Below are 24225 nucleotides of genomic sequence, written 5' to 3'. Positions count from 1 at the left end.
TTATCTCCCCTACCACCACCTTGCCATCTGCCTTACTTCCCTGTGACCAATGTCCTGCCTTGTCTTGCACCCAAGGTACCTATCGTCTGTGACTCCTCACTCTCACACACCTCCCCATAGCCGATCATTTGCCACATCAGGTTGTTTCTTCTTTTTCAACCTCTCTCCCATGAGTCCTCTTCTCTCCCTTGACATAGTCATTCCCTGGTATAATCCCTTGTCACCTCATGCCTGGACTCTTGCAGAAACCTGTCTCTTCTCACTCCAGTCCACCCACCACTCAGCTGTCAAATTGATCTACTTGAAAGCCAAGTTCTGCTGATGTTACCTCTCCATGTAAACTCCAGGGTCAGACAGGAACTTCTGTGCTTGACTCTTCAAGCCCTTCACATCCCAGCCCCTTCCCCATCTTCCCCCATGCTCTTTGATCTGGTGATGCTGATCTCACTATTCCTTCATCCCTGTGCTCTATTCCCCAGCTCTGGGCATTATCTCTAGCTGTCCCCCATACCTGAAAGGCTCCCCCTCCTCATCTCCACCTCCTGGCTTGCTTCAAGAGACCATCTTTGCCTCCCTCTGAGATTAGCTCCCATGTATCCTGGATGTATCTTGTTTGTGCATCATTGTTTGCAAGGTCTCTCCCCCATTCCACTGAGCTCCTTGAAGCCAGGGACTGATTTGGCCTCTTTGTATCATTAGCGTTTAGCACAGTGCCCAGAGCATAGTAGGTGCTCAAGAGATATGTTGGCTTACCTTAAGTCCAGTTCGCTCATTTTACCAATGAGGGGACTGACATAGGCAGTGGAGAAGTCATTTGCTCAGGGTCCCACAGCTGGGAAGTATCTTAGGAAGGAATTGAAGCTAGGTCTACCCGACTCCAGTCAGCTTTCTCACCTTTCATTGTGGTGTGAACACTGAGTGTTGTGCTTACTGAGCCAGAGGGATGCAGCTGCAGCTCCCATCTTTCCTTTGGTATCAGTTCACGCCCAGCTTCCCATGTCGACCAGACTCTGGGCCTTCCAGGACAACCCAACGCACTTACATACCACAGTTTGTTCGGCAGTTCTCCATTCACCAGCCATGCTTCTTGGGGTAGGTTCTCACTGTGGGACAAGCTAGTCTTCACTTGCTTTCAGGGAATACCTCCAGGGTTCTAGGCCAATAGTGGAACCTCTGGACCAATAGATAGGAACAAGTTAATCACTTTTCCTACTTAGTTCCTATGGCCAAACCATCCAGTTTTCCCAGCCCCTCTTGGTTACTTTAATTATTGTTCACCTTTTTTTATGGAATATATTTTTTCATTTCATTGAATATTTACCAATTATATATAAAAAAATTTCTAGACTTCTTTTAAAATTTTGAGTTCTAAATTCTCTCCCTCCCTTCTACCTCTCCCCTCTCCTTGAGAAAGCAAACAATTTCATGTCAGGTATGCATGTGAAGTCCTGCAAAATGTATTTCCATATTAGCAGCCATGTTGCAAAAGAAAACACAGACCAAAAAAAAGAAAAAAACGTATTTTGAAAGCATGTTTCTGTTTGCATTCAGAGTTAATCAGTTTTCTCTCTGGAGGTAAATAGCATTTTCCATTATGGGTCCTTTGTAACTGTCTTAGATCATCATTTTGATGACAGTAGCTGTCTGTCCCTTTTGATCTTCCTTGCAGTGTTGCTGTTACTGTGGATGATGTTCAGATTCTGCTTGCTTCCCTTTGCATCATTTCTTAAAAGTCTTCCCAGGTTGTTCTCTCACACACCTCACCCTGTCTTTTCTTACAGCACAATAATATTCCATTACAGTCATACACCACAACTTTTTCAACTATTCTCTAACTGATGGGCATCCCTTCAACTTCCAGTTCTTTGCCACCACAGAAGAACTATTGTAAATATTACTGTTTAAATAGCTCCTTTTCCCTTTTAGTTGATACATACCTAGTAGTGGGTCAAAGGGTATGGCCAGTTTTATAGCTCTGTAGCATTGTTCCAAATTGTCCTCCAGAATGGTTGAACCAGTTCACAACTCTACTAGCAATACATTAGTATTCCAGTTTTTTCATATCCCCTCTAGCATTTATTTTCCTTTTCTGTTATGTTAGCCCATCTGATAGATGTGAGGTAATACCTCAGAGTTGTTGTAATTTTCATTTCTTTTAAGCCACTTTTAGAGCATTTTTCATGTGACTGTTGATAGCTTTAATTTTTTCTAAAAACTGCCTGTTTCATATCCTTTGATCATTTATTAACTGGGGAATGACTCAGTTTTAGAAATTTGGTTCAGTTCCCTAAATATTTGAGAAATTAGGTTTTTATCAGAGAAACTTGGTGTAAATTTTTTTTTCTGTTTCCTATTTTCCTTCTAATTTTTGGTTGCATTAGCTTTGTTTGTGCAGAAGCTTTTTAATTTCATGTAATCAAAAATATTTTACTTCCCTTGATCCTCATTTGTTTGGTCATAAACTCTTCCCTTTATCCATAGATCCTGACCTACATTTTTGCATGCTCCCCTAACTTACTTATGATTTCACTCTTTTATGTCTAAATGGTTTATCCATTTTGACCTTATCTTCGTATATAGTGTGAGTTGTTGGTCTGTGTCTGTTCTGCCAAACTCCTTTCTAGTTTTCCCACCAATTTTTGTCAGATGATGACCAACCTTTGAGTATGTCTTTGAGTTTATCAAACACTGAATTATGACGGTCATTTACTACTGTGCATTGTTTGTCTGATCTGTTCCACCAGTCCACCCCTCCGTTTCTTAGTACCCCAGATTATTTTTGATGATTACTGCTTTGTAAGGTAGTTTGAGATCTGGAGCTGCTAGGCTGCCATCTGTTACCTTTTTTTCAGTGATTCCCTTGATATTGTTGGCTATTTATTCTTCCAGATAAATTTTTTTATTTTTTCTAGCTCTTTAGTAGTAGTAGTAGTAGTAGTAGTAGCAGTAGTTTGGTATGGCACTGAATAAGTAAATTAGGTGGAATTGTCATTTTTATTATCTCTGCTCAAGACAATTAATATTTGTCCAGTTGTTTAGATTTGTCTTTATTTGTGTGAAAAGTGTTTTGTGATTATGTTCATGTAGTCCCTGGGTTTATCTTAGCAGGTAGACTGCCAAGTATTTTATATTGTCCACAGTTATTTTAAATGGAATTTCTCTTTCTGTCTCTTGCTGCTGGATTTTGTTGGCAGTATATAGAGATGCTGATGATTTATTTGGGTTTATTTTATATCTTGCAACTTTCCTGAAGTTCGTTGTTTCAGTTAGTTTTTAGTTGATGTTCTAGGGTTCTTTAAATGTAACATCATATCATCTGCAGAGAGTAATGTTTTGTTTCCTCATTGCCTGTTTTATTCCTTCAGTTTCTTTTTCTTGTCTCATTGCTATAGCTAGCATCTCTAGAACAATATTGAATAATAGTGGTCTGAACTCTGATCTTACTGGGAAGGCGGATCCCCATTATAGATAACATTTGCATTCGATTTTAGATAGGTGCTGCTTATCGTTGTAGGAAAGGTTCCATGTATCCCTATGCTTTCTAGTGTTTTTAATAGGAATGGCTGTTGGAATTTGTCAGAGACTTTTTCTGCATTTATTTATGTAATCATATTTTTTTTGTTGTTTTTGTTATTGATAATGGTCAGTTATGCTGATAATTTTGAACCAGCCCTTCATTCCAGGTATAAATCCCGCCTGGTCACAGTATACAATCTTTATTATATATTGTTGTGTAATCTCCTTGCTAAGTTCTATTTAAAAAATTTTGCATTGATGTTCATTAAGGAAATTGGTCTATAATTTTTCCTGCTTTTGCTCTCCTTGATTTTTTGTATTGAAACCATGTCTGTGTCATGTAAGGAATTTAGTAGGACTCCTCCTTTATCTATTTTTCCCAGTAGTTTACATAGTATTGGGATTAATTTTTCCTAAATGTTTGGTAGAATTCACTTACCCATCCGGTGTTGGGAATTTTTCCCTAAAGAGCTCATTTATGACTTGTTCAATTTCTTTTTCTAAAATAAGATTATTTAATTGTTCTATTTTATCTTCTGCTAATCTGGGCGTATTTTTGCAGCTATTCATCCATTTCATGTAGATTGTTAGTTTTGCTGCCTTATAGTTGAGCAGAATAACTACTAATGATTTCTTTAATTTCATCTTCATTGGTGGTGCATTCAGCTGTTTTATTTTTGGTACTAGAAATCTGGTTTGCTTCATTCTTTTTTTTTAAATAAAAGTATCCAATGGTTTATCTACTTTATTGGGTTTTTTAACTTTCAGCTTTATTAATTTCCCCTTTGATTTTTAGGCTTTCCATTTTGATGTTTAATTGGGGGTTTTAAATTTGTTCTTTTTCTAGTTTTTTTAGTTGCATACTCAGTTCATTCATCCACTCTTTCTCTGTTTTATTAATGTACACCTTTAGAGATATAAAATTTTCCCTAAGGTACCGCTTTGGCTGCCTCCCACAAATTTTGGAATGTTGTCTCATTATTGTAATTCTTTTTAATGAAATTATTGATTGTATTTCTGTGATTTGTTCTTTGACCCACTCATTCTTTGGGATTAGATTATTTAATTTCCAGCTAATTTTTAATCTGTACTTCCGTGGTCCTTTATTAAATGTAATTTTTTTTCGCTTTATGGTCTGAAAAAGTTGCACTCATTATTTCTACTTTTTTGCATTTGGTTTTGAGGTTTTTGTGCCATGCAAAGCTGAGAAAAAGGTATACTCCTATTCCCATTCAGTTTTTTCCAGAGGTCCACCATATCTAACTTTAATAAGATTCTGTTCATCTCCATGACTTCTTTCTTAATTATTTCATGGTATTTAGTTCTGAGAAGAAAAAGCTGAGGTCCCCCACTAGTAGTTTTACTATCTTATTTCCTCCTATGATTCATTTAACTTTTCCTTTAAGATTTTGGATGTTGTGCCATTTAGTATTGGTACTTTTCATTGCATGCAGTTCTTTTAAGAAGAGGTGGCTATCCTGTGTATCCTTGTTAATTAGGTTTTTTGTTTTGTTTTTGCTTTTTCTGAGATCATGATTGCTCTCCTGCCTTTTTTACTTTAGCTGAAGCATGCTGCATTGCTCCAGCGCCTTATTTTAACTCTTTGCATGTCCCTCTGTGTCAGGTGTTTCTTGTAAACACTGTATTGTTGGATTGTGGTTTCTAATCCATTCTGCTGTCTGCTTCTGTTTTATGGGGCAGTTCATCCCATTCGCATTCACAGTTATGGTTACTAACTGTGCATTTCCCTCCATTCTATTTTCTTCTGTTTAGCCTTCTCTTTCTCATTTTATCCTGTCCCTCTTCTAAAGTCTGTTTTGCTTCTAACCACTGCCTTCCTTTTAATCTGCCTTCCTCTTTATTACTCCCCTAATCCCATTTTCTTCCTGCTTTGCTATTGGTAAGATAGATTTCTATTACCAGTTGAATGTATGTAGTATGTATGTTCCTTCTTTGAACCCGTTTAAATATGAGGTTGCCTGCACCTCTCCCCTGCCCCCATACACATGATTTTCCCTTCCACTGTAACAGCTCTGCCTTGCTACCTCTTTTTGTGAGATAATTTTCCCCAATCTTCTTCTCCCTTTCCACTTCTCCCAGGGCATCCCTCTCTATCACTTATCCATTTTTTTAAAAATCATCCCAGTGTATTCAACTTACTCCATGTAAACTCCTCCTGACTGCTCAAATAATGATGAATTCTTAGAAGTCACATATAGCATCTTCCCATATAGAAAAGTAAACACTTTAACCTTGAGTCCTTTATGATTTCTCTTTCATGTTTACCATTTTATGCTTCTCTTAAGTCTTGTATTTGAAAGTCGGATTTTCTATTCAACTCTAGTCTTTTCATCAGGGATATTTGAAAGTCCTCTATCTCATTAAATATCCATTTTTTTCCCTTGAAGGATTAGACTTATTTTTGCTGGGTAGGTTATAATCCCAGCTCTTTTGCTTTCTGGAATATCATATTCCAAGCCCCTCTGCTCCTTTCATGTGGTAGCTGCTGAATGTTTGGTGATCTTGATTGTGGCTCCGTGAGATTTGAATGTCTTGGGTTTTTTTGGATTTGTTTTTGTTTTTTGGTTTTTTTGGTCTGGCTTCTTGAAGTATTTTCTCCTTGACCTGGAAGCTCTGGAATTTGGCTACAATATTCTGGGGGGGGGGTTTCATTTGGGGATGACTTTCAGGTGGTGACTGATGGATTCTTTCTACCATTCATGGCTTATTTGGAAATGCTCACTCAAAGCAGCCTCCATCCAAACATCATCTAGATGTATTGTCTAATGGAGGCTATGATGTGTGTATTGTACATGTTGTACATGTGAATGGTGTCTGTATTGTATGTGTTGTGTGATTGGTATGCATATATGCATGTGTTGTGCTGTGTTTCCACCAGAGTGACAGGACTAGGGGAGAGACTGCTTCCTCTTGAAATGAATAAAGTGTATTGAAAGTATTGGCTGTTGAAGTTTTCCCACAGTATGTAGGAATTAGGGGTTCCTTCCTCAATTGTGATTTTGTCTCCTAGTGTAAGGATGTGAAGCACGTATGGCTTATTTGAGTCTGGGTCTTTCAGTGGACTCTGTGGGGTGGTTTGGAGTTGGGTGGCTGGGTCAGTAATTATCACAACCATTGTATGTGGAGGGGGCAGAAAAGACTGCGTGTCCTTTTCAGACACAGAGGTTATTCTTGGATTGGCATTTATTTCTAAAATTTTGACCATTTACCTTTACTTGCCTTGTAGTTTCCTGAGGCCTCTATTTGATGCAGTGGCTTCACATACTGACCAGCTGTGTGACCCTGGGCAAGTCACTGTATCTCTTTGCCTCAGTTTCCTCATCTGTAAACTGGAGATAATAATAGCACCTGCCTCCCAGGGTTGTGGTGAGGATTTAGTGAGATAATAATTGTAGATCACTTAGTACAGTGCTTGGCACATAGTAGGTTAATCTTTCCTTGCTTTCTTCTAACTTCCCTCCCTCTTTTATGTAATAAATGTAGCTGAAACCTTTCAACTTTTCTGTATAAATCATTTCTTTCATATAATTTGTATAAGTTATCATGAGGCATCTTTTATGAGACTCAGAAACTATAGGAAGGATATGAGGTCATTTGGGCCATAGTTTTGTCAGGATATAATTTGTTGCAGCCATATGTTTTTTTCAACTTTGAATTATTTTGGTGTGTTGTAAACAGAGGAAATGATTGGGCATTATAGTAATCAACATCTCTGGTGACTGTATTTTTATTTGGGTCAAGCTAGTGAGAGTAAATACCTCTTTGGTATTAGTAACAGTACTGCAGAAGGGTTCACCACTTGTGTATCAAATAACTAACTAGTTCACTGTTTGATGTGATTTCATTCTTGATTTGTATATTAACCTAACCCTTTCTTTTCCTCTGTCAGTCCTTTTTTTAATGTAACATTTCATTACGTTTCCCTCCCCTTCCTTAATTTTTTCCACCTGCTCAGCCATGACATTCTTTGAAATGAGGTGGATCTTGGTCCTTTTCCTTATGATTGAGGTGACTGTGTATGTCAGTATGTCTCTACCCTTCTGCTTCGTCTCTATTGGTTTTGTGTCAGTAATGTTGGAATGGGTGACTGGCATTGGAGTCAGGCTCAACAAACCCTTTCAGAAATTGATCAGAAAAAATGTAACCAGGGACACTAAGAAAACTATGTTTCAGAAGTTTTTAGGGCAGCCTTTTGTGCTTCACCATACCCACCCTGATGGGCTGTATCTCACCAAACTTCTCAGTGCCTTTATCATCAATCCATTCTGTCACCCACTGTCAAAGGAACCAAAGTTGATGGGTTGGCACCTCATCAGATTCATCACTTTCCTTTATTACCAATCCATTCTGGCTCCCATTGCCAAGAAAATCATTCTGAGGCAATACTGAAATATTCAAGGGAGTTTTCCCTACCCCTTAGCACAGTACATAGTAGGCACTTAGTAAATGTGCATTGTGGACTGATCTGTTTTTCCTACTTGGGGGGGGAGGGAAGACAAGGATGTTCATTTCTCCTTACAACAGGAAGAATTCAATCAGTGCTTGGAGAGGTGTTTATAGTTTTAGATATGTGGAGGTACGGGATTGAAAGATAATTGATGGGTTCTTATTGGCTACTTTTAGGACAGTGTGGATCAAAGCAAGGCTCTTTGTTTTGTGGACCAAAACCAGTTCTAGCAAGTATACGAGCTTGTCAACTTTTTGGTTGACAAAGTTAGGAAGTTAAACTTCCTTCACATGGTGAAATTCTCTAGCTCCAGCATTCTCTACTGGGAAAGTGTGATTGATGACTCAGTCCATGACCCTGTGATCTCCAAGCTTATTACAACTTTAATATTATGAGTTTGTGATACCTAGACAGTATTCTTCTGCTTTTGCTATGTGAGTGTGAGTCATAGAAACTACAGTCTCCAAAGAATCACAATCATGGGTGACTCAGAGGGCAAAGAAGTATCAGTATTCTGTGGCCTTTTACCAACAGTGATTTCAAGAAGTAGTGGGATTAATAAAAATGTAAGATTGGAAAAAGAAATGGGTCACGAAGTCAGAGCAGAGGACACATGTGGCCATGCGGGGGCTGTGGTGGTACCCACAGAAGGTTAAAAGATGTAGAGACAGAGAAAATGGGTTGTTGTTGACAAGGGCCCCAGGGAAAGGACCAAGCTCCACCTCATTTCAACCTGAGCTCTGAGAACTTGTTTTAAAAAATATTTTGGAAACTAACTTTCAGGCATTTGGTTTCCTTTGCAAGCCTATGCTTTTGATTTTGTACATTTAAAAACATTATTCTGAGAAGGGGTCCGTAGGCTTTATTTACCCCGTTTGCCCAAGGTTTGGGGACATAAAAGAGGTCAAGTAGCTGTGGCTTTGAGGAAGGCCTCCTGAGTGTGTGGTAGGAGCTTTGGAAGGATATAAGCAAGAGACATGAAGTTGAAAATATGCCTAATTTACCACCAACCTGTGATGATGGAAAGAACATTGACATTGCTGCCTGTGCTTATGGGAACGTAATGCTTGTTGTAGGACACAAAGAAAGACCCTACTAGTCCTAAGCTCCATCTTTCTATAACCCTAAATTCTCCCCTTAGAGCATGAATTCTTAAACTGGGATCTCTGGACTTAGGGATTTTTAAAAAATATTTTGGTATTTTTTTCAACAATATAATTGGTTTCCATAGTACATAGTTCTGTATTATGCATTTAAAAAGGTAATTCTGAGAAGGCATCAATAGGCTTCTCCAGACTTGGGCGGGCGGGAGGGAGGAGGCATGACAAAAATTATAAGAACCCCTAGACTAGATCTTGCCTTTTGTCTCAATACTTTCATCTCAAATACTGAGAAAAAAGAGAGACTTCAAGGCTTTGGAGTGATTTATTCTGTAGTGTTAATAAGTTAATAATCACTTAGATTTATGTAGCATTTTTTAAAAGTTTATCTTTTTCTAAACTTAAACACCAAATAAAATGGGCATTCCCAAATATGTAGAACAGAAAAAAATTGTAGAGCTCTATTATGTGTAATTTGCTTCTCTTTTCTCATGTAAAGCATAACCTGTACCTTTCAGCCTGTTCTCTTTCTGCAGTAGACACACACACACACACACACACACACACACACACACACACACTGTGCCATTGTCCCTACTTTCTTTTACAGAGTTTTTGTCAGTATCATTCCCTTTTGACTCCACCACTCAGTGATGTGATTGATCTATAGTGAAAGTATTACATATGTACCTCCATTTTACAGATTTGGAGTTCTGTTAGTTGCCTAGTGCCATGTTACTAGTAAGTGACTGATTTCCTGTATTTAACCTCCCATGCCTTCTGATGGAATCCACCACTGTCTACACTCTACTATGCTTCATGTTTAGTAGGTCTTATAGGAAGAAGGTAAGAGGAAACAGGGGGACCCTGGGCATGGAAGACAGCCCTAATGGGAGAGAAGGAGTAGAGAAGAGGTTTGCAGGCACTCACCTCCCTGACAGTGCTTAATAGTTGTGACTAGGCCTTATTCTCACCTCTGCTGCTATTTAAAATATGAATCCGGTTGGGAGCTTGATACTCAGAAATATTTCTTACATCTAAATGCATCCTAAATCTAGGATAATATTTCTGAGAATTTTCTGTCATCTTTGAGCTGTTGCCTTTCAATTTATCTTTTTGTTTCTTCCCAAGGAGTTGCCCAAAGTCATTGATTGCATGCCTGTGCTGATTACTAGCTTTAAAAAAAAAAAAATGTATTTTGGCATTTCCTTTAGAGCAGGCATTTTTATATAAGGCTCTCTTGTAGGCAAAGTAGATCTAGCCCAACTATAGGTCTGGTCTAAGAGCTAGGTCTCCTAAAGCCCATAGTATTCAGAACATTGCTTTCCTCTCCCCTCTGGGTTGAAATCCCCATCATTTGACAGTAAAAGGCAGCAGCTAATGTTACTCTTTACAAGGTACCCTTTAAAATGAGTATACGTGTCCTGGAATATACGATGCATTTCATCAGTTTTGTTAGCGTTGTAAGAGAAACTAATGAGCTAATGAGCCATCTGATTGGCAGCTAAGTTTCACTGAAAGAGAAGTCTTGCCCTTAAAGGCCCTTTAGAAATGAAAGTTATTGTTAGTTTTTCTTTCAAAAATTTATCTTTAACAAGATAGAAAAGAAGAAAAAAAGAGGATCCAAGAAGGATGATGGGATGAGAGTTAATGGGATGATGATGAGGTAAATGCCAGAGGAAACTTCCTTGTGCTTGTTATCTCTGCCAAAGGGATGACATTTGGATTGTCAAGGACAGAGTAAAAATGGCTAATTGGTAGCTTAAATTCAAGTTAAACAAGGACCCAATTAGAGAGCATCGATCTATCCTTGATAAGTTCAAGTCTCTGGTTCCAAAACACTGCATCCTGGGGCCTCCAGGCACTGGCCATGCTGACCGTTCATCCTTGGGGACTCATTTCCAAAGGTCAAGGAGAATGGAAGAAATGTCACAGACTAGGAGAAAAGCATCTCTCCTCATTTGCAGAATATAGACAGGAAGTGTCCCTGGACTATAGACCACTGACCTTGACTTCAATTTCCAGAAAAATTTCAAAACAAATCATTAAAGGGGATAGAGGGAACAGCTAGAAAAGGGAAATAATACGTCCAGTAACCTTATCACAATAGGGGGTCCCAAGTTGGCCTTACATCCCTTTTTTTTTTTGACCTTGAAGATCACTGTTCTTAGAGTTTACCTAGATTTGAGCAAAACATTTCAACATGTTTCTCTATTTAAAATATGCTTTCATAATCTATCACACTGAAGTGGGAAGGACCTTTCATCTCTCTGTGCGTTTGCAGGGGTTGGCCCCATCTGAGATCTAAATTGTTTCCAAATTTGACCTAAACGGATGCAGGAGAGCTTCCAGGATCATGTTGGAGTCACAGGAGACAATAATCAGTTTACGCCTTTCTTATTTGTGCGTAGACAGTTTGGATTTATAGGATCCCACACACATACCCATCTTTGTACTTTTATTCTGTTTGCATTGCTTTTTCTTGTACAAAAAAACCTTTGTTTTCATGTAATCACCTCCATTAGTTTTGCTTCCTATAATTTCTTCTATTTGTTAAATACCTGAGAATTTTTCTCCTTCCCACAATTGAAAGAGCATTGTCATTCAACAAATTTCCAATTTTTATGAGCTTTCAAAAATATTTAAATCTTTGGTCCATTTGGAATTTATTGTAGTTTATGGTGAGAGTTGAATCTAATCCCCTAGCTCACTTTTTGCTATACTACTCTAGTTGTCAGCAATTAAATTTTTTTTAATTAACGAACATGTATTTTCTTTCCTCACCTCCCACAACCAAGAAAAGTAAAACCCTTGTAACAAATACTCTGAGTCAAGCAAAACAAATTGTTGTATTGTCTGTGTCTAATAATGTATATCTCATTGTGCAGCTCTGGCAGGAGGTGAGTGGCAGGTTTCATCTTCAGTTGTCTGGTATCATAGTTCATCACAAAGTTGATCTGAATTCTTAAGTTTATCAAATGTTTTACAGTGGGATCGTTATGGATGAGGAAGTTGTTCTCTTGGTTCCACTCTCTACCTTCCATCAATTTGTGCAAGGCTTCTGGGTTTTTCTGCAACTGCCTCTTTCACCATTTCTTGCTATACAATAATAATCCATTCTATTTACACGCCATAGCTTGGTCAGCCATGCCCCATAGAATGGACAGCCTTTGAGTTTCCAGTTTGCTGCCACTACAAAAAGAGTTGCTATAAATATTTTTGTGTTGTGGTCCTTTTCATCTTTCTTTAATCGTTTGGGGGAATAGGCCTAGTAGACATATTGCTGGGCCAAAGGATCCAACCTTTTTTATTAAGAACTTCCTCTCCCAGTGTTCTGTGATCTTGAATTTCTGAAAAACTCATCCATTTGGAAGGTCAGTGTTTGAAGGCACCTCCATGGCTGTCTAATACAACCCATGTCTTTGCTTGAAGACCTCCAGGGAGAGGGCAACCCCAGCCTCCTTAGGCATGCCCTTCCCCATCTGGCTCACTCTGCATTTCTTGGGGGGTTTTCCTTAAGTCAAACCATTTAAGTTGATCTCTTTGGCACTCTCACCCACTGCTCCTACTTCTCCCCTCTGTGGCTGAACAGAACACATTGAATTCTTCTTCTTTGTGACAGATTTGTAATGGCAGTTGGGGACCAGGTCATTATCACCAGAACTTACCGAAGGACTGCCTTTAGGGAGCACAGACTCAGTGAAGGCAGAGCATGCAAGGACGAGGTAGCATTTGTCTACCTAAATAGTGCCCTGGACCTAGATCCAGGAAGATCGAAGTTCAAATCCTTGCTTGCTTCCTGCTTCAGTTGCCTCCTCTGTAAAAATAGATAGAGTAATAGCACCTATCTTCCAGGGCTGTTGTGAAGAGAAAATACAGTACTATTTGTAAAGCACATCGTAGACCTTAAAGTACCACGTAAGTGCTAGCTGTCATTTTATTAATGCCTAGCAAGATGGAATGAAACATGAGAGGTTCCCTATTTTTCATAAATTAACAGATGACAAAGCCCTGTACAGACCTGAACGTTGCCCTGAGAACTCATCCATTAAACTGTAATGCTACCAGAGCATTACCACAGACCCAAATGTTGCCCACAATTACCTGGAGAGAACATTAATCTGTAATAATTTAAGAATAAAGCAGTGGGAAAGAATTGTAAAACCAGTCAGCACATTGAACGCTGAAGATAAGGTTGTGCACTCCTGCCACCCATCCCCCTCTGCTGCTGGACTGTAGGGAGAGTGTGTCACCTTCAGTTTCCATTCACATTGTTATCATCTTTGTGCAAATTGTTTTCCTCACCTTTTTTACTTTGCTTTGCATCTGGTCTTGAAAGTCTTCTCGTACTTCTCAGCAGCCATCACCTCTTATCTCTTACTGCAGTCCTATTCTATTGCCTTCCTATAACACTGTTCCACCAGTCGATGGGCATCTGCTTTGATTCTCATTCTTTGCTACCACAAAAAGTCTGCTGCAGATATCAGTGATTTCCTTGGAGTAGAACAGTAGAATCTCTGGGTCAAAGGGTATGGACATTTTAGGCATTTTATTTGCATAATTCCAAATTGCTTTCCAGAATAGCTGTCCCAGCTCATAAGGACAACAACCAGCTCACAGCTCCACCAGCATGAGTGTTCCTGCATCTCCACAAGCCTTCCTCATCGTTCCCCTCTCTTGCCAGATTTGCTTAGTCTGAAGTGAAACATTAAAGTTGTTTTGATTTGCATTTCTCTTCTTTTTCATGATTTAGAGCATTCTTTGGTATGGTTTTGATAGATTGCAATTTATCTTTGAAAATTACTTGTTTATATACACCTGTCACTTGGAAATTCCTTTTGTTTTTACCTGTCTCTTAGTTCTCCATGTACGCCTCACTGTTTTCTCCTTTTCCCAGCAGTTCTTATCAGATGGCGAGGACTTTCCTGGGCTATTTATGTTTTCGGCTTTATCAGTTCCTTGTTTATTGCGTTCCATGATTTCTGTTCTTCTTTATCAAGACTATGCCAGTGATCTGCTTTTGATTTTTAACCAGTGGTTTTAAATGATTGATGCTTTTTAATATAGTTGAAGATCTAACCCTAATTTCCCCCTGCATTCCTACCTTTTTTCCCTTGATATTCTAGATCTTTTGTTCTTCCAAATGAATTTATTATTATTATTTTATTTGGCTTTGAACAGTATCTCTTTGGTAGACATGCGTAAATTAGCTTTGATGGTATTTTAATTTGTCTATGTTGGTATGCCTTGCCATGAACAATGGCTATTCCTCTATCTATTTAAAGTGTTCTTTATTTTTTGAGGGATGGTTACAAATTAATCTCTTCCAACATTGAGTATCCTTTGAAATATTGACTCCTAAAGGTTTTATGTATTTGAAGTTCTTTTCAATGGGACTCAATTACACTATTGAGAAGATTTTTCCCTTTGACCCCAGAGGCAATAGGGAGCCACAGGAGTTTCCTGAGGGTGGGCCTGAAGTGATCAGTTCTCAGCTTTAGGGAAATCACCTGTGGAGAGTAAGAGCAACCTCAAGCAGGGAGACAGTCTGGTCTTTTGGAATGTTCCAGGTGAGAGATGATGAGAGCCTCATGAGCTAAGGTGGTGTCAGCGGGAGCAGAAAGAAGGGATGGTGGATGCCGAGGCTTTGGGGAGTTAGGAGCCTTCAAGACGTGGCCAGGGTTAGATCAGAGGGATGACTGAGGTGGAGGAGGATGCCCAAATTGGGGAGGATGGTGGGTTCTGGGCTTTCTTAAGAATTATTCGGTTGTGATTTGGTTGGTGTTGCTCTCAAGCTATAAATTGCCATGTTGTGTAGTGTTGTCTCCCATATTCTGTTGGTTTTCCCAATCTAATTTTTCCTTTATGTTTGAATTCTTTGATAGTTTGTCTTTAGGTGAGTGTTGTCAGAAGTTAACATCTAAGAATTTGAGCTTCCTTGTCACCATTGTGAATGAAGCTTCTCTTTTCATAAGTCTCTTCTTTTGAGTGATATACAGGAAAGCTGGCGATTTTTGTGTGTTGCGGATGGTGTGAGATGAGAGGATGGAGAGAGAGGATTGGGGTCAGAGCAGCTGGGTTCAGATTCAAACTTTACGTGCTGCTGTTACTTACTGAAGTGAAATAAACCACCCTGCCATTCACAGCTAGATTCTTTCTAAAAAGCACTTCAGGGTTACTTCTTACATTTCTTCTTTTGCTATGGTGAGCATTTTTTAAATGCATATATATATATGTTTAAATAGTAAATAATAAGAACGAACAGCCCTGTTTCTTTAGCAGGATAGCTTCTAATGTTTCCCCATAACAGACAAATGCTCTTGGTTTCAGATAAATATTTTTTATCAGCTTTAGAAAAAAATCTTCATTTGTTGTCATCTGCCCTGCCTTATTTTGGATTTTGGTCATTTGATTTTCTTCCCTTTTTGATTAAATTTGCTAAGGCCTTATTAATTTTATTGATCTTTTTTTTTAAAAAAATTACCTAGCTCTTTGATTAGTTTAGTTCTCATCTTATTAATTTCTCCTTTAATTTTGCCAGTTTCTCATTTGCTTTTGGTTCTTTAATTTGTTCATTTCCCAACATCCTTAACTGGCAACTCACCTCATTGATTTTCTTTTTTCCACTGTACTTGTTAATAGAAGTGATTAATGATCCAGTTTGCCTCTGGCTGCTGCTTTGCCTACATTCCAAGAGTTTGGGATATGCTGTATTTCCATAGGGAGAGGCAGTGAGTAGATATAGAGAGGATACGGATGAGGGGGTTAGATTATTTGGGTTGAAGACACCCCCACACATACAACACACACGCACACACACACAGAGACACACACACAGACACACACACAGACACAGACAGACACACAGACACACAGACAGACACAGACACACAGACACACACACAGACACACACACAGACACACACACACACACACACACACACACACACACACACACACACACACACACACACACACACACACACACACACACACACACACACACACACACACACACACACACACACACACACACACACACACACACACACACACACACACACACACACACACACACACACACACACCCTTTTCATCCTTCCCCTCACTTCAGTCCAAGGACCCAGGCCCCTGGACTCGTGACCAGCCAAAGGCTCTGAACTGGGCCAGGGCATCCGTGGGCTGCGCAGAACTTTGATCTTTTCTCTGTTTGGTGCTGTTTTTATTTATTTTGTTATACATTTCCCATGGCATTTTAATGTGTTTTAGGTCACATGTCTGTTTGAGCCCTGTGTCCCCCAGGAAACCTTTCCTGATTCCCCCTTACTCCTTACCCTCGTGTGATTCCTATTTAGACAGTATATATCTCCTGTGTACAGAGTTTATTTATTTATATTTTGTCTCCCTTGTTGGATTGGGACTGTCTTTTGCCTTTCTTTGTATCTCTAATGCTTAGTCCAGTACCTGGCACATAGTAGAGGCAATACTCTTAAGAATAAAAGTGTAGTATTTAATCAAAGAGACATTTATTTAAGGTGGCTGCCTTATGCCAGGCTTTGTGCCAAGTTATGGGGATAGAAAGCAGTCCCCACCCTTAAGGAACTTTATATTCCACGAGGACACAGCAACATGTGTCTAGAAAATGAAACACAAAATATATGCAGTAATTTCCTGGAGTGGGGCATTCCCCATGGTGGAATGGTGGAAGAGGCCTGAAGTGGGGAGCAGCTGGGGTGATCGAGCCAAGCCTCCTGTAATGGATGACCCCGGAACAGAGCTTTCAGGTAAATTAGGGATCTGTTGAGGCCAATGTGAGGAAGGAGGTAAGGCCTTACAGGCTGAGGGTACAAGGCCCAGAGGTGGGGGAAACAGCACCTGGAAGCCAGTTTGAAGCATAGATTGTGCAGGCAAGGCCTTTGAGGAGAGATGGACCAAGGCTGGAAAGCCCCCAAGGAGTCTGCATCATTAGCTCTGGAGGCACCTGTCAGTACTGGGTCCACTCTCTCCCAGGGGAGGTGACTCACCAGGACTGCCCTCCATGGCATCCAAAGGCCCCTCATTATCATTGGGCAAGCCTGCAGCTTTCCACCCCCTCCTTGTGTGTCAGCTTTGTTTTTTATCACAGTTAAATCCGTAAATTCCACAGTTAAAGTGTTGCCTTTGCAGTAGCCACATGGAGCAAATGGGCCAACGCTTTGGGGGAATGATCATTATCTCCCCACTAAATCATGAGCTTTGGGGCCAAGACAATTTCTGATTCATTTTATCATCTCTTAGCACAAAATGGGTACCTAGTAAAGAATTGGCATTCAACCACGGGTGCTCAATACATGCCCCACAAAAAGTCTGGACTGGAAATGCCAGTCAGTTTTCCCATAAAGCCAATAAAAGCAGGAACAGGCAGGGCATGGTGCCCAACTCCTAGCAGCCACTGGAGAAAGTGGTCTGCCGTTCTCCCTTCCTCTTTGTTGTGATGCTACCGCTGATTTCTGCCTTCTGCCTCTGCTTTTCCTCTGACCTTTGTCCTTTCTTCAGCACATTTGGTTGTTTTTGTTGTTTAGTCAGTCAGTCATGTCCTATTCTTCGTGACCCCATTTAGGGTTCTCTTGAGGTTTGCCCTTTCCTTTTCCAGCTCATTTTACAGATAAGGAAACTGAGACAAACAGGGTTAAGTGACTTGCCCAGGCTCACACAGCTACAAAGTGTCTGAGACCAGATTTGATCTCATGTTCTCCTTACTCACCACTCTACCTGCCACCTACCTGCCTCTACCCAGCACACAGTAAGCACTTAATAAATGCTCCATCAATCTGCCTGTCTGTGCTATCCATCAGTAGTGGGGCAACTAGGTGACACAGTGCACAGAGCACTGGACTGGGAACCGGGAAGACTCATCTTCATGAGTTCAAATTTGGCCTTAAACATTTCCTAGCTGTGTGACCTTGGGCAAGTCGCCTCACCTCTTAGCCTCAGTTTCCTCATTTATAAAATGAGCTGGAGAAAGAAATGGCAAACCCAAGAAAACCCTCAATAGGGTCATGGAGAGTCAGACACAGCTGAATAATGATTATTCTGTCAGATCACCAATCTTCTGACTGACACATTCTTTTCTCTTTTAGGTCGAATTCTCATATCCTCCCCTAATCCCAGGAGAAGGCCATGACAGCCACACTTTACCCGAAGAGTGGAAGTATTTGCCTTTCCTTGCCTTGCCTGATGGTGCTCACAACTATCAGGAAGGTAAGAGAGGGAGCTGTGGCCTGCAGTGGAGAAGCTGGGGTGTCCTGCACTAGGAGTGCTGGACCATTGAACACTTAGCTATTTCTTAAAAGTTCTATGGTTGCCGGAAGAAGCCTGTGAACTCCTCAAGGGATCAGAGCACAAGACTGTGCCAAGTGTTAATCCACCTAAGCAGGGAGTAGCCGTGCTTGGATTGTGCTTCTGAGGCCTGGAGGAACAAAGCCCAGATTGGCAGCACTCCTGTGTCCCTGGTCCCTGTGGCTGCTGTGAATGGGGGGGGCGGGGAGGCAACCCCAGGGTGGCTGAGCCATTTCCTGAGCCATTATTTTCTCCTTCCTTTTAAGCTTGTGCTGCACACATGCATCCAGGGAGCACGCTGGGCAAAATTTCTGTCCCTATCTAAGAAAGATTTGTGTTCCATTCCAGTTTCCTGGTCATTACTCTTGAACCGTATTATAGGTTTTTCAAACAATCCCTACCTGCCTTCCCCAACTCTGCTGCTCCTTATCACCACCTCTAAATGAGTCTGATTCAATTCCACAGATATATATTAAGTAGCTGCTGTGTGCAAGGAAGTGTGCCAGGTGCTGGTGATATAAAGAATAGATTACCCAGTTGTCCCCAGCCCCCTCCCGACACAGAGCTGGTGTGACAATACAAGGTTGGGAGGAGGTATAGGGACAAAGGAGTCCTCCCGAGCCAGGTGCCCCCTCCACCCCCCCTGTACCAAGGCCTTCTGACTGTAAACCCAGCACTCCTTGCCATAGACCATGGTGCCTCTCATAGGTATGGGGCCATGCCTCAGACTTGCCTCAGTTTCTATTTTCTACTTCCATGGTATGGATGAGAGTCAGTAGTGTAACTTGGGAGAGTATGTTAATTAGGGTCACCCCTGAAGCCTTCTCCAGTGGGACATTCAAGTTGGCTCTGGCTTCTTAGAAGCCAAACCCTATCCATACTGGCTCTGACCAGGCTAACTGAGCAGGTGGGAAAGGCTTGGAGCAGGTCTGAGCCCAGGCCCAGATGGTACCTCTGGCCCTCAGGGCATGGGTCTTTTGGTCACAGAGATTAGCGAAGGGTATCTGCTGAGGTCTGTAGGGCCTGTGGTGCTAACTCACCCTAAGGAAATCAAACCCTACAGAGAGGGCTCTGAGCAAGCAGGCCATCCTGAGAGACATTTGGGGGATTTGCTTTGGTTTTGCTTTTTCTAAACCAAAGAGAAACAATTTTCTTGGAACACAAATCTGTTTTCTCTTTCTTGGTCTGAGGTAAGAGTGTTGCTGCCAAAGTTGAGTCATCGTCTTTTTAGGAATAGGCTGTTCCAGATTGTTGGGTCCCTTGGCATTTTTATGAGTAGTCATCTCATGGCCATTCTGTCCCAATCGTCACTTTTGCCCCATAATGCTAGTCCCTTCGTAGAGCTGGGGTATGGGGGGGAAGGGAGGGGAGGAAGCCAATATTCTGGCGTAAACTCTCCCTTCCCCCCACGCCCCCAGGAGTGAACTCCCACGCTGGCTGGCCTTCCTCCCCTCCCCCTGTGCCTCTTGCCTCCCACCTTCTCCTGTCAGGGGCCCCAATCTTTTTGTGAGGAAAAGTGATTTTTCCTTTCTTTGAAGGCCGAGGTCATGGTGGGGAGGGCTGTAATCCCAGCCTTGTGGAGTGGCTCCTGCCAAGTACCAGCGTTGTACTGGGAAATGAAAAAGGCCACGAACGCGCAGCTGACGATAGCCGCGCTGCTCCAGCTCCCAGCCCTTTCCCCACCAAATGAGCAGTTTGCACAGCGGATTCTGTTTTCAAAAGACTGAATTTCAATCTCTTTTGGTTTTCTTCAAAATAATATTATTAAATGTGGAAAATGATTTCCAAATTGTGCCAGATCTTTAATCTGTGGTAAGTCAGGCCACAAAGGGCTATGGGGTTTGGTCTGTTCACTTAGGCTTTAGTGAGAGTGCAGTTGCCATAATGATGCTAGAAGTGCAGCTTTAATAAGTGCCCAAACAACAGTATTTAGGATGAGGGGATGGATGAGGACACAGAGCATCATTATCTCATGTTATTGAAGAAAGTTTATCTGCATTCAACTTTTATTTTATTTTTTCTTAATTACATGTAAATAAAATTTTTACCATTCTTTTTTTTAAATTTGAATTCCACTTTCACTCTCTCCCCCTCCCCTTCCCCTTCCTTGAGAAGGCAGGCAGTTTGCCATAGAATGTACATGTGCAGTCGTGCAAAACATATTTCCACATCAGCCATGTTGCAAAAGGAAACCCAGACCAAAAAAACCCCCAAGAATAATAAAGTTTAAAAAGTGTTCTTCAGTCTGCATCCAGACTCCATTGGTTCTTTCTCTGGGGGTGGATTTTATGTTTCATCCTAAGTCCTTTGGAATTGAAGACAATTTATCTAAGCAAATTTATCTGCGTTTCTCTTAGATACCGTGTTTTTCCACCTGCCCCCCAGAAATGGAAGTGGAATGACAGTATATGGTGTCTCTTGCTACAGACAGATTGAAGCCAAGGTATGTATATTGATAGAAAAAAAGAAATAATGTGGCTTATATGCAGGCCATTGGAGGCATTTTTCCAAGTTTATGTGGTGTAGCATTAACTTGTAGGTCAGAATGATACAAATTATGTGTATTATACAGGGTGTCCCAAAAGTCTTAGTGCATCGTAGGCTTCAGTTGCTTCAAACTACACTAAGCTTTTTGGGACACCCTGGTTATCTTGTATTATAATTTATATTTTATAAAATACTTCATTTTCATCCAAAATATATCCAAATTAACTCCCTGCTATGTGATTTGTTGTTTCCTTGGATTTTACCATTTCTGGGATTTGGTTTATAATTGGAAAGATGGGGTGGACACATTTTTTTAAAGCACCATTTTAAAGTTTCAGTATCTTCTCAGTCATTTCCTAAGCAGAGGTTTGACTATTAGTTCCCCTGTTCATGAGGCTCCTGAATTAAATGCCCAGCTGTCCTCCATCATGGATGGTTCCTTCTCCCTGGCAGCCCTCACACCAGTGTTTCCAAGATTCCTTCTGATTCTACCTCTGCAACGTCCTCATATTCATCCCCACTTCTCTACTTACAAAACCATGAGCCTTTCTGGAGCCCTCCTCACCACCCTCTGCCATCTACCCAGCTGCCACATAATCTCCTGACTGTGCCCCTTGTCCTTCTGGCTCCCAAACTGACATTGCCTATAAATCTGTGTATCTGCCATCATCTGTCTCCAGGCATTTCCCATTTCTCATTTTCCATTCCAGCTCTGCCCTCTGAGGGTAGGCTTTGAGGCGGCTTCTGCGGACCAAACGTGGCCAGTCCTTTCCTTCCCCTGATCCTGAGACCTCCTGCCATCCTGCTTTTCTTCCCCGCATACTGTTGAACTTTTCCAATGTGATCCCCACAGCTGTATCCCCTCTCCCTTTCGCATTGTCATCTTTGGCCAACTTGACCATTTGAGACACAGTCTGACCTAAGCAGAGCCCGGTGGAATGGTCACCTCCATGATGCTGAGACTGTGCCTCTCCTGATGTGGCCAAGATTGAATTAGCTTGTTTTTACACTGTTGTTTTGTATAGAGTCCCCAGAGCCTTTTGGAGAGGCTGCTGTCCAGCCCCCTCACCCCTATCTCATACTTGTGAATTTGATTTTTTTTGTGACCCAAATGTAAGAACTACCATTTGTCCCTACTTAATTTCATGTTATTGTATTGAGCCCAATGTTCCAGTCTGTCAAAATCCATCAATTCTGAGTCCGTTATCTAATGTTAGCTGCCCTTCCTAGCTTTATGCCATTTACTAATTTAATAAGCAAACCATTTATGCCTTCAGCCAAGTCTTTGATAAAAATGTTAGCATCACAGGACCCAGCACAGATTCCCGGGGCGTTCCACTGTAGACATCCTTCCAAGCTGGCATGGAGCCATTAATGACTCCTTGTGGAGTCTGGCCCGTCAGCCTGTTCTAAATCCTCCCAAATCTGCCCTTCTCATGGCTGTAGCGGCACCTTTTTCCATTAGAATAGTGAGAGGCTTTGTAAAATGCTTAGTTAAAAATCAAAACAAACTCTCTCTGCCCGTTCCCATATTCTGCCTGTCTAGTAACTTTGTCCACAAAACAGAAATGTGGCAAGTCTTGCATGACCTATTCTTGAGGAAGCCAAGCTGGCTTCTTGGAATGCAGCTTCTTTCTTCTGACTTTCTCAAACTTATCATGTGTTCTGGGATTATGTTGGGGACTACAGTCTAGATCTGTTGACTTGGACTTCAAATGCCAAGGTTTTTTCTCTTGGGAAAGGTTGTTTATTTGCCCTTTTTCAGCCCTTAGATGCTCCTCCCATTCTCCCCACTCCTTGGAAAATCACTGCCAGTATATCTACCAGTTCTCCTCAGAGCCGTCTGGGTACCTGGCGCAGTGGGTGGTGGCTCCTTCCCTCTTTGCTTTCCTTCACTTTCAGCCCCTGTGGCTGTCTTCTTTAGCCACTCCTGTCCAAAAGAGGCAATAGAAACAGAGCAAGAAGCCCATCCTTCTCTCTGTCCTGGCTTATCACAGGTCCTTCTCTTCTGTCCCTTTCCTGAGCATGACTTCTATTGTCCACAGTCTCTCCCTGGGAGCTGGGGTCATCTTTCATTTGTACTCCTGTGTAGACTGTATCCTTACCAAATCTTAGCTGGTCGTGAATCAGCGTTGGTTGGTCACTGTAGCTGGTTCTCTCTTTTTCTTCTCACTGGAATGTTTTCTCCCTAGCTTCAGAATTTCATTCTCAAGAGCTTCCTATCCCTCCTCAGATGATTTCACCTGTGGAATTCTGGTCCATGGGATGCTACATGTCCTTTCTCTTGAAGTCTTGATTCCTGGGAGACTCTGCCTGGGTTTCCTTTCCTTCACAAATTCTTAGATGGAGGGTGGGAAGGAAGGTTACTTTCCTCTAAAATTTTTGTCCTTTCTACTTCAACCACCACTTCTTGCAGGTGGGCATGTATTGGGTCAGAGTGGCCGTTTCTTCCTTGGCTTCCTCAGGACAAGCCCAGAAATGATCAACAGCTCTACTTTTTGGCAGTAATGGTGGTCCAGTCCCCCTTTCCTACCCCAGTGTGTCTTCATACCAGGCTCTCAAGCTGCTCCTGCTCTCCTCCTCCATTCCCCTTCTGTCCAGATGGCCTGTGATCTACTCTGAGGAGCACTAGTTCTGCTACTGATCATACTCACCCAGACATGCCCTGCTGGTCCTTAGATCTCCTCACCTCCCTTGCCCATTTTATTGATCCTTACCTTTTCAAATAAAGAGGAGTCCCATTGTGAGAAATCCTGTGATTTCTAAGTCATCCTGTTTGTTCTCATACATTGTGCAGTTGCTTAGGTGTTACTGCTGTCTCCTTTCTTGGATTCTGTGACTTTGAGGGTGTCTCTTCTGCCTCCTGCTTATTCTTCTTACATTTTAAATACCTATGGCATCTAGCCTGGCAAATGTACGTAAGCAGCTTTCTCCCTGTATATTGAACTTGCAGGCCACTAAAGCACCTAATTTTTTTTTTTTTTTTTTTTTTTTTAACAAACTGTTATCTAATCCAGTGGAACAGGGAGGGGTGTTAAGGACTGTTAAGGGGTCCCCTGAACTTGTCTTTTTGAATTGCTCTACTTTCCAGTGGACCCAGAGCATGCAGGAAGCCCTGAATGTGACAAGGATGAAGGCCCCCCCCTTCCCTCTTCCCCCCGGCCTGACATAATTTGTTGTTTGCATCTCAAACTGGACTCCTTGTGTGTCCTTGGGAGTCAAGAGCAGTGCCAGACAGTCTGCACTAGGTTGCTGCAGCTGGGCCTTGTAGATAAGGAGACCATCTCTCTTCATGCCCTGGCCTTGCTCCTCCCCTTTGGGTTTTGTCCTTTCCCC

The 24225-nt window shown here is 41.4% G+C and overlaps 1 protein-coding gene across 3 annotated transcripts in view; it reads left to right on the top strand.

Annotated features, from left to right (window-relative positions):
• The window catches only part of AVL9 (AVL9 cell migration associated), a 61339-nt gene that overhangs the window by 2820 nt on the left and 34294 nt on the right, over positions 1-24225 (top strand). For all 3 annotated transcript variants that reach the window (XM_072598883.1, XM_072598885.1, XM_072598886.1), the window contains exons 2-3: positions 18204-18324; positions 20760-20845. In XM_072598883.1, the coding sequence (XP_072454984.1) occupies positions 18204-18324; positions 20760-20845 (207 nt within the window). The remainder of the gene's footprint in view (positions 1-18203; positions 18325-20759; positions 20846-24225) is intronic.

Source organism: Notamacropus eugenii, chromosome 3 (assembly GCF_028372415.1).
Source record: "Notamacropus eugenii isolate mMacEug1 chromosome 3, mMacEug1.pri_v2, whole genome shotgun sequence".
Taxonomy (NCBI): Eukaryota; Metazoa; Chordata; class Mammalia; order Diprotodontia; family Macropodidae; genus Notamacropus; species Notamacropus eugenii.
Note: the sequence above shows the minus strand (reverse complement) of the source record. Positions and strands in the feature narration are given on the sequence as shown.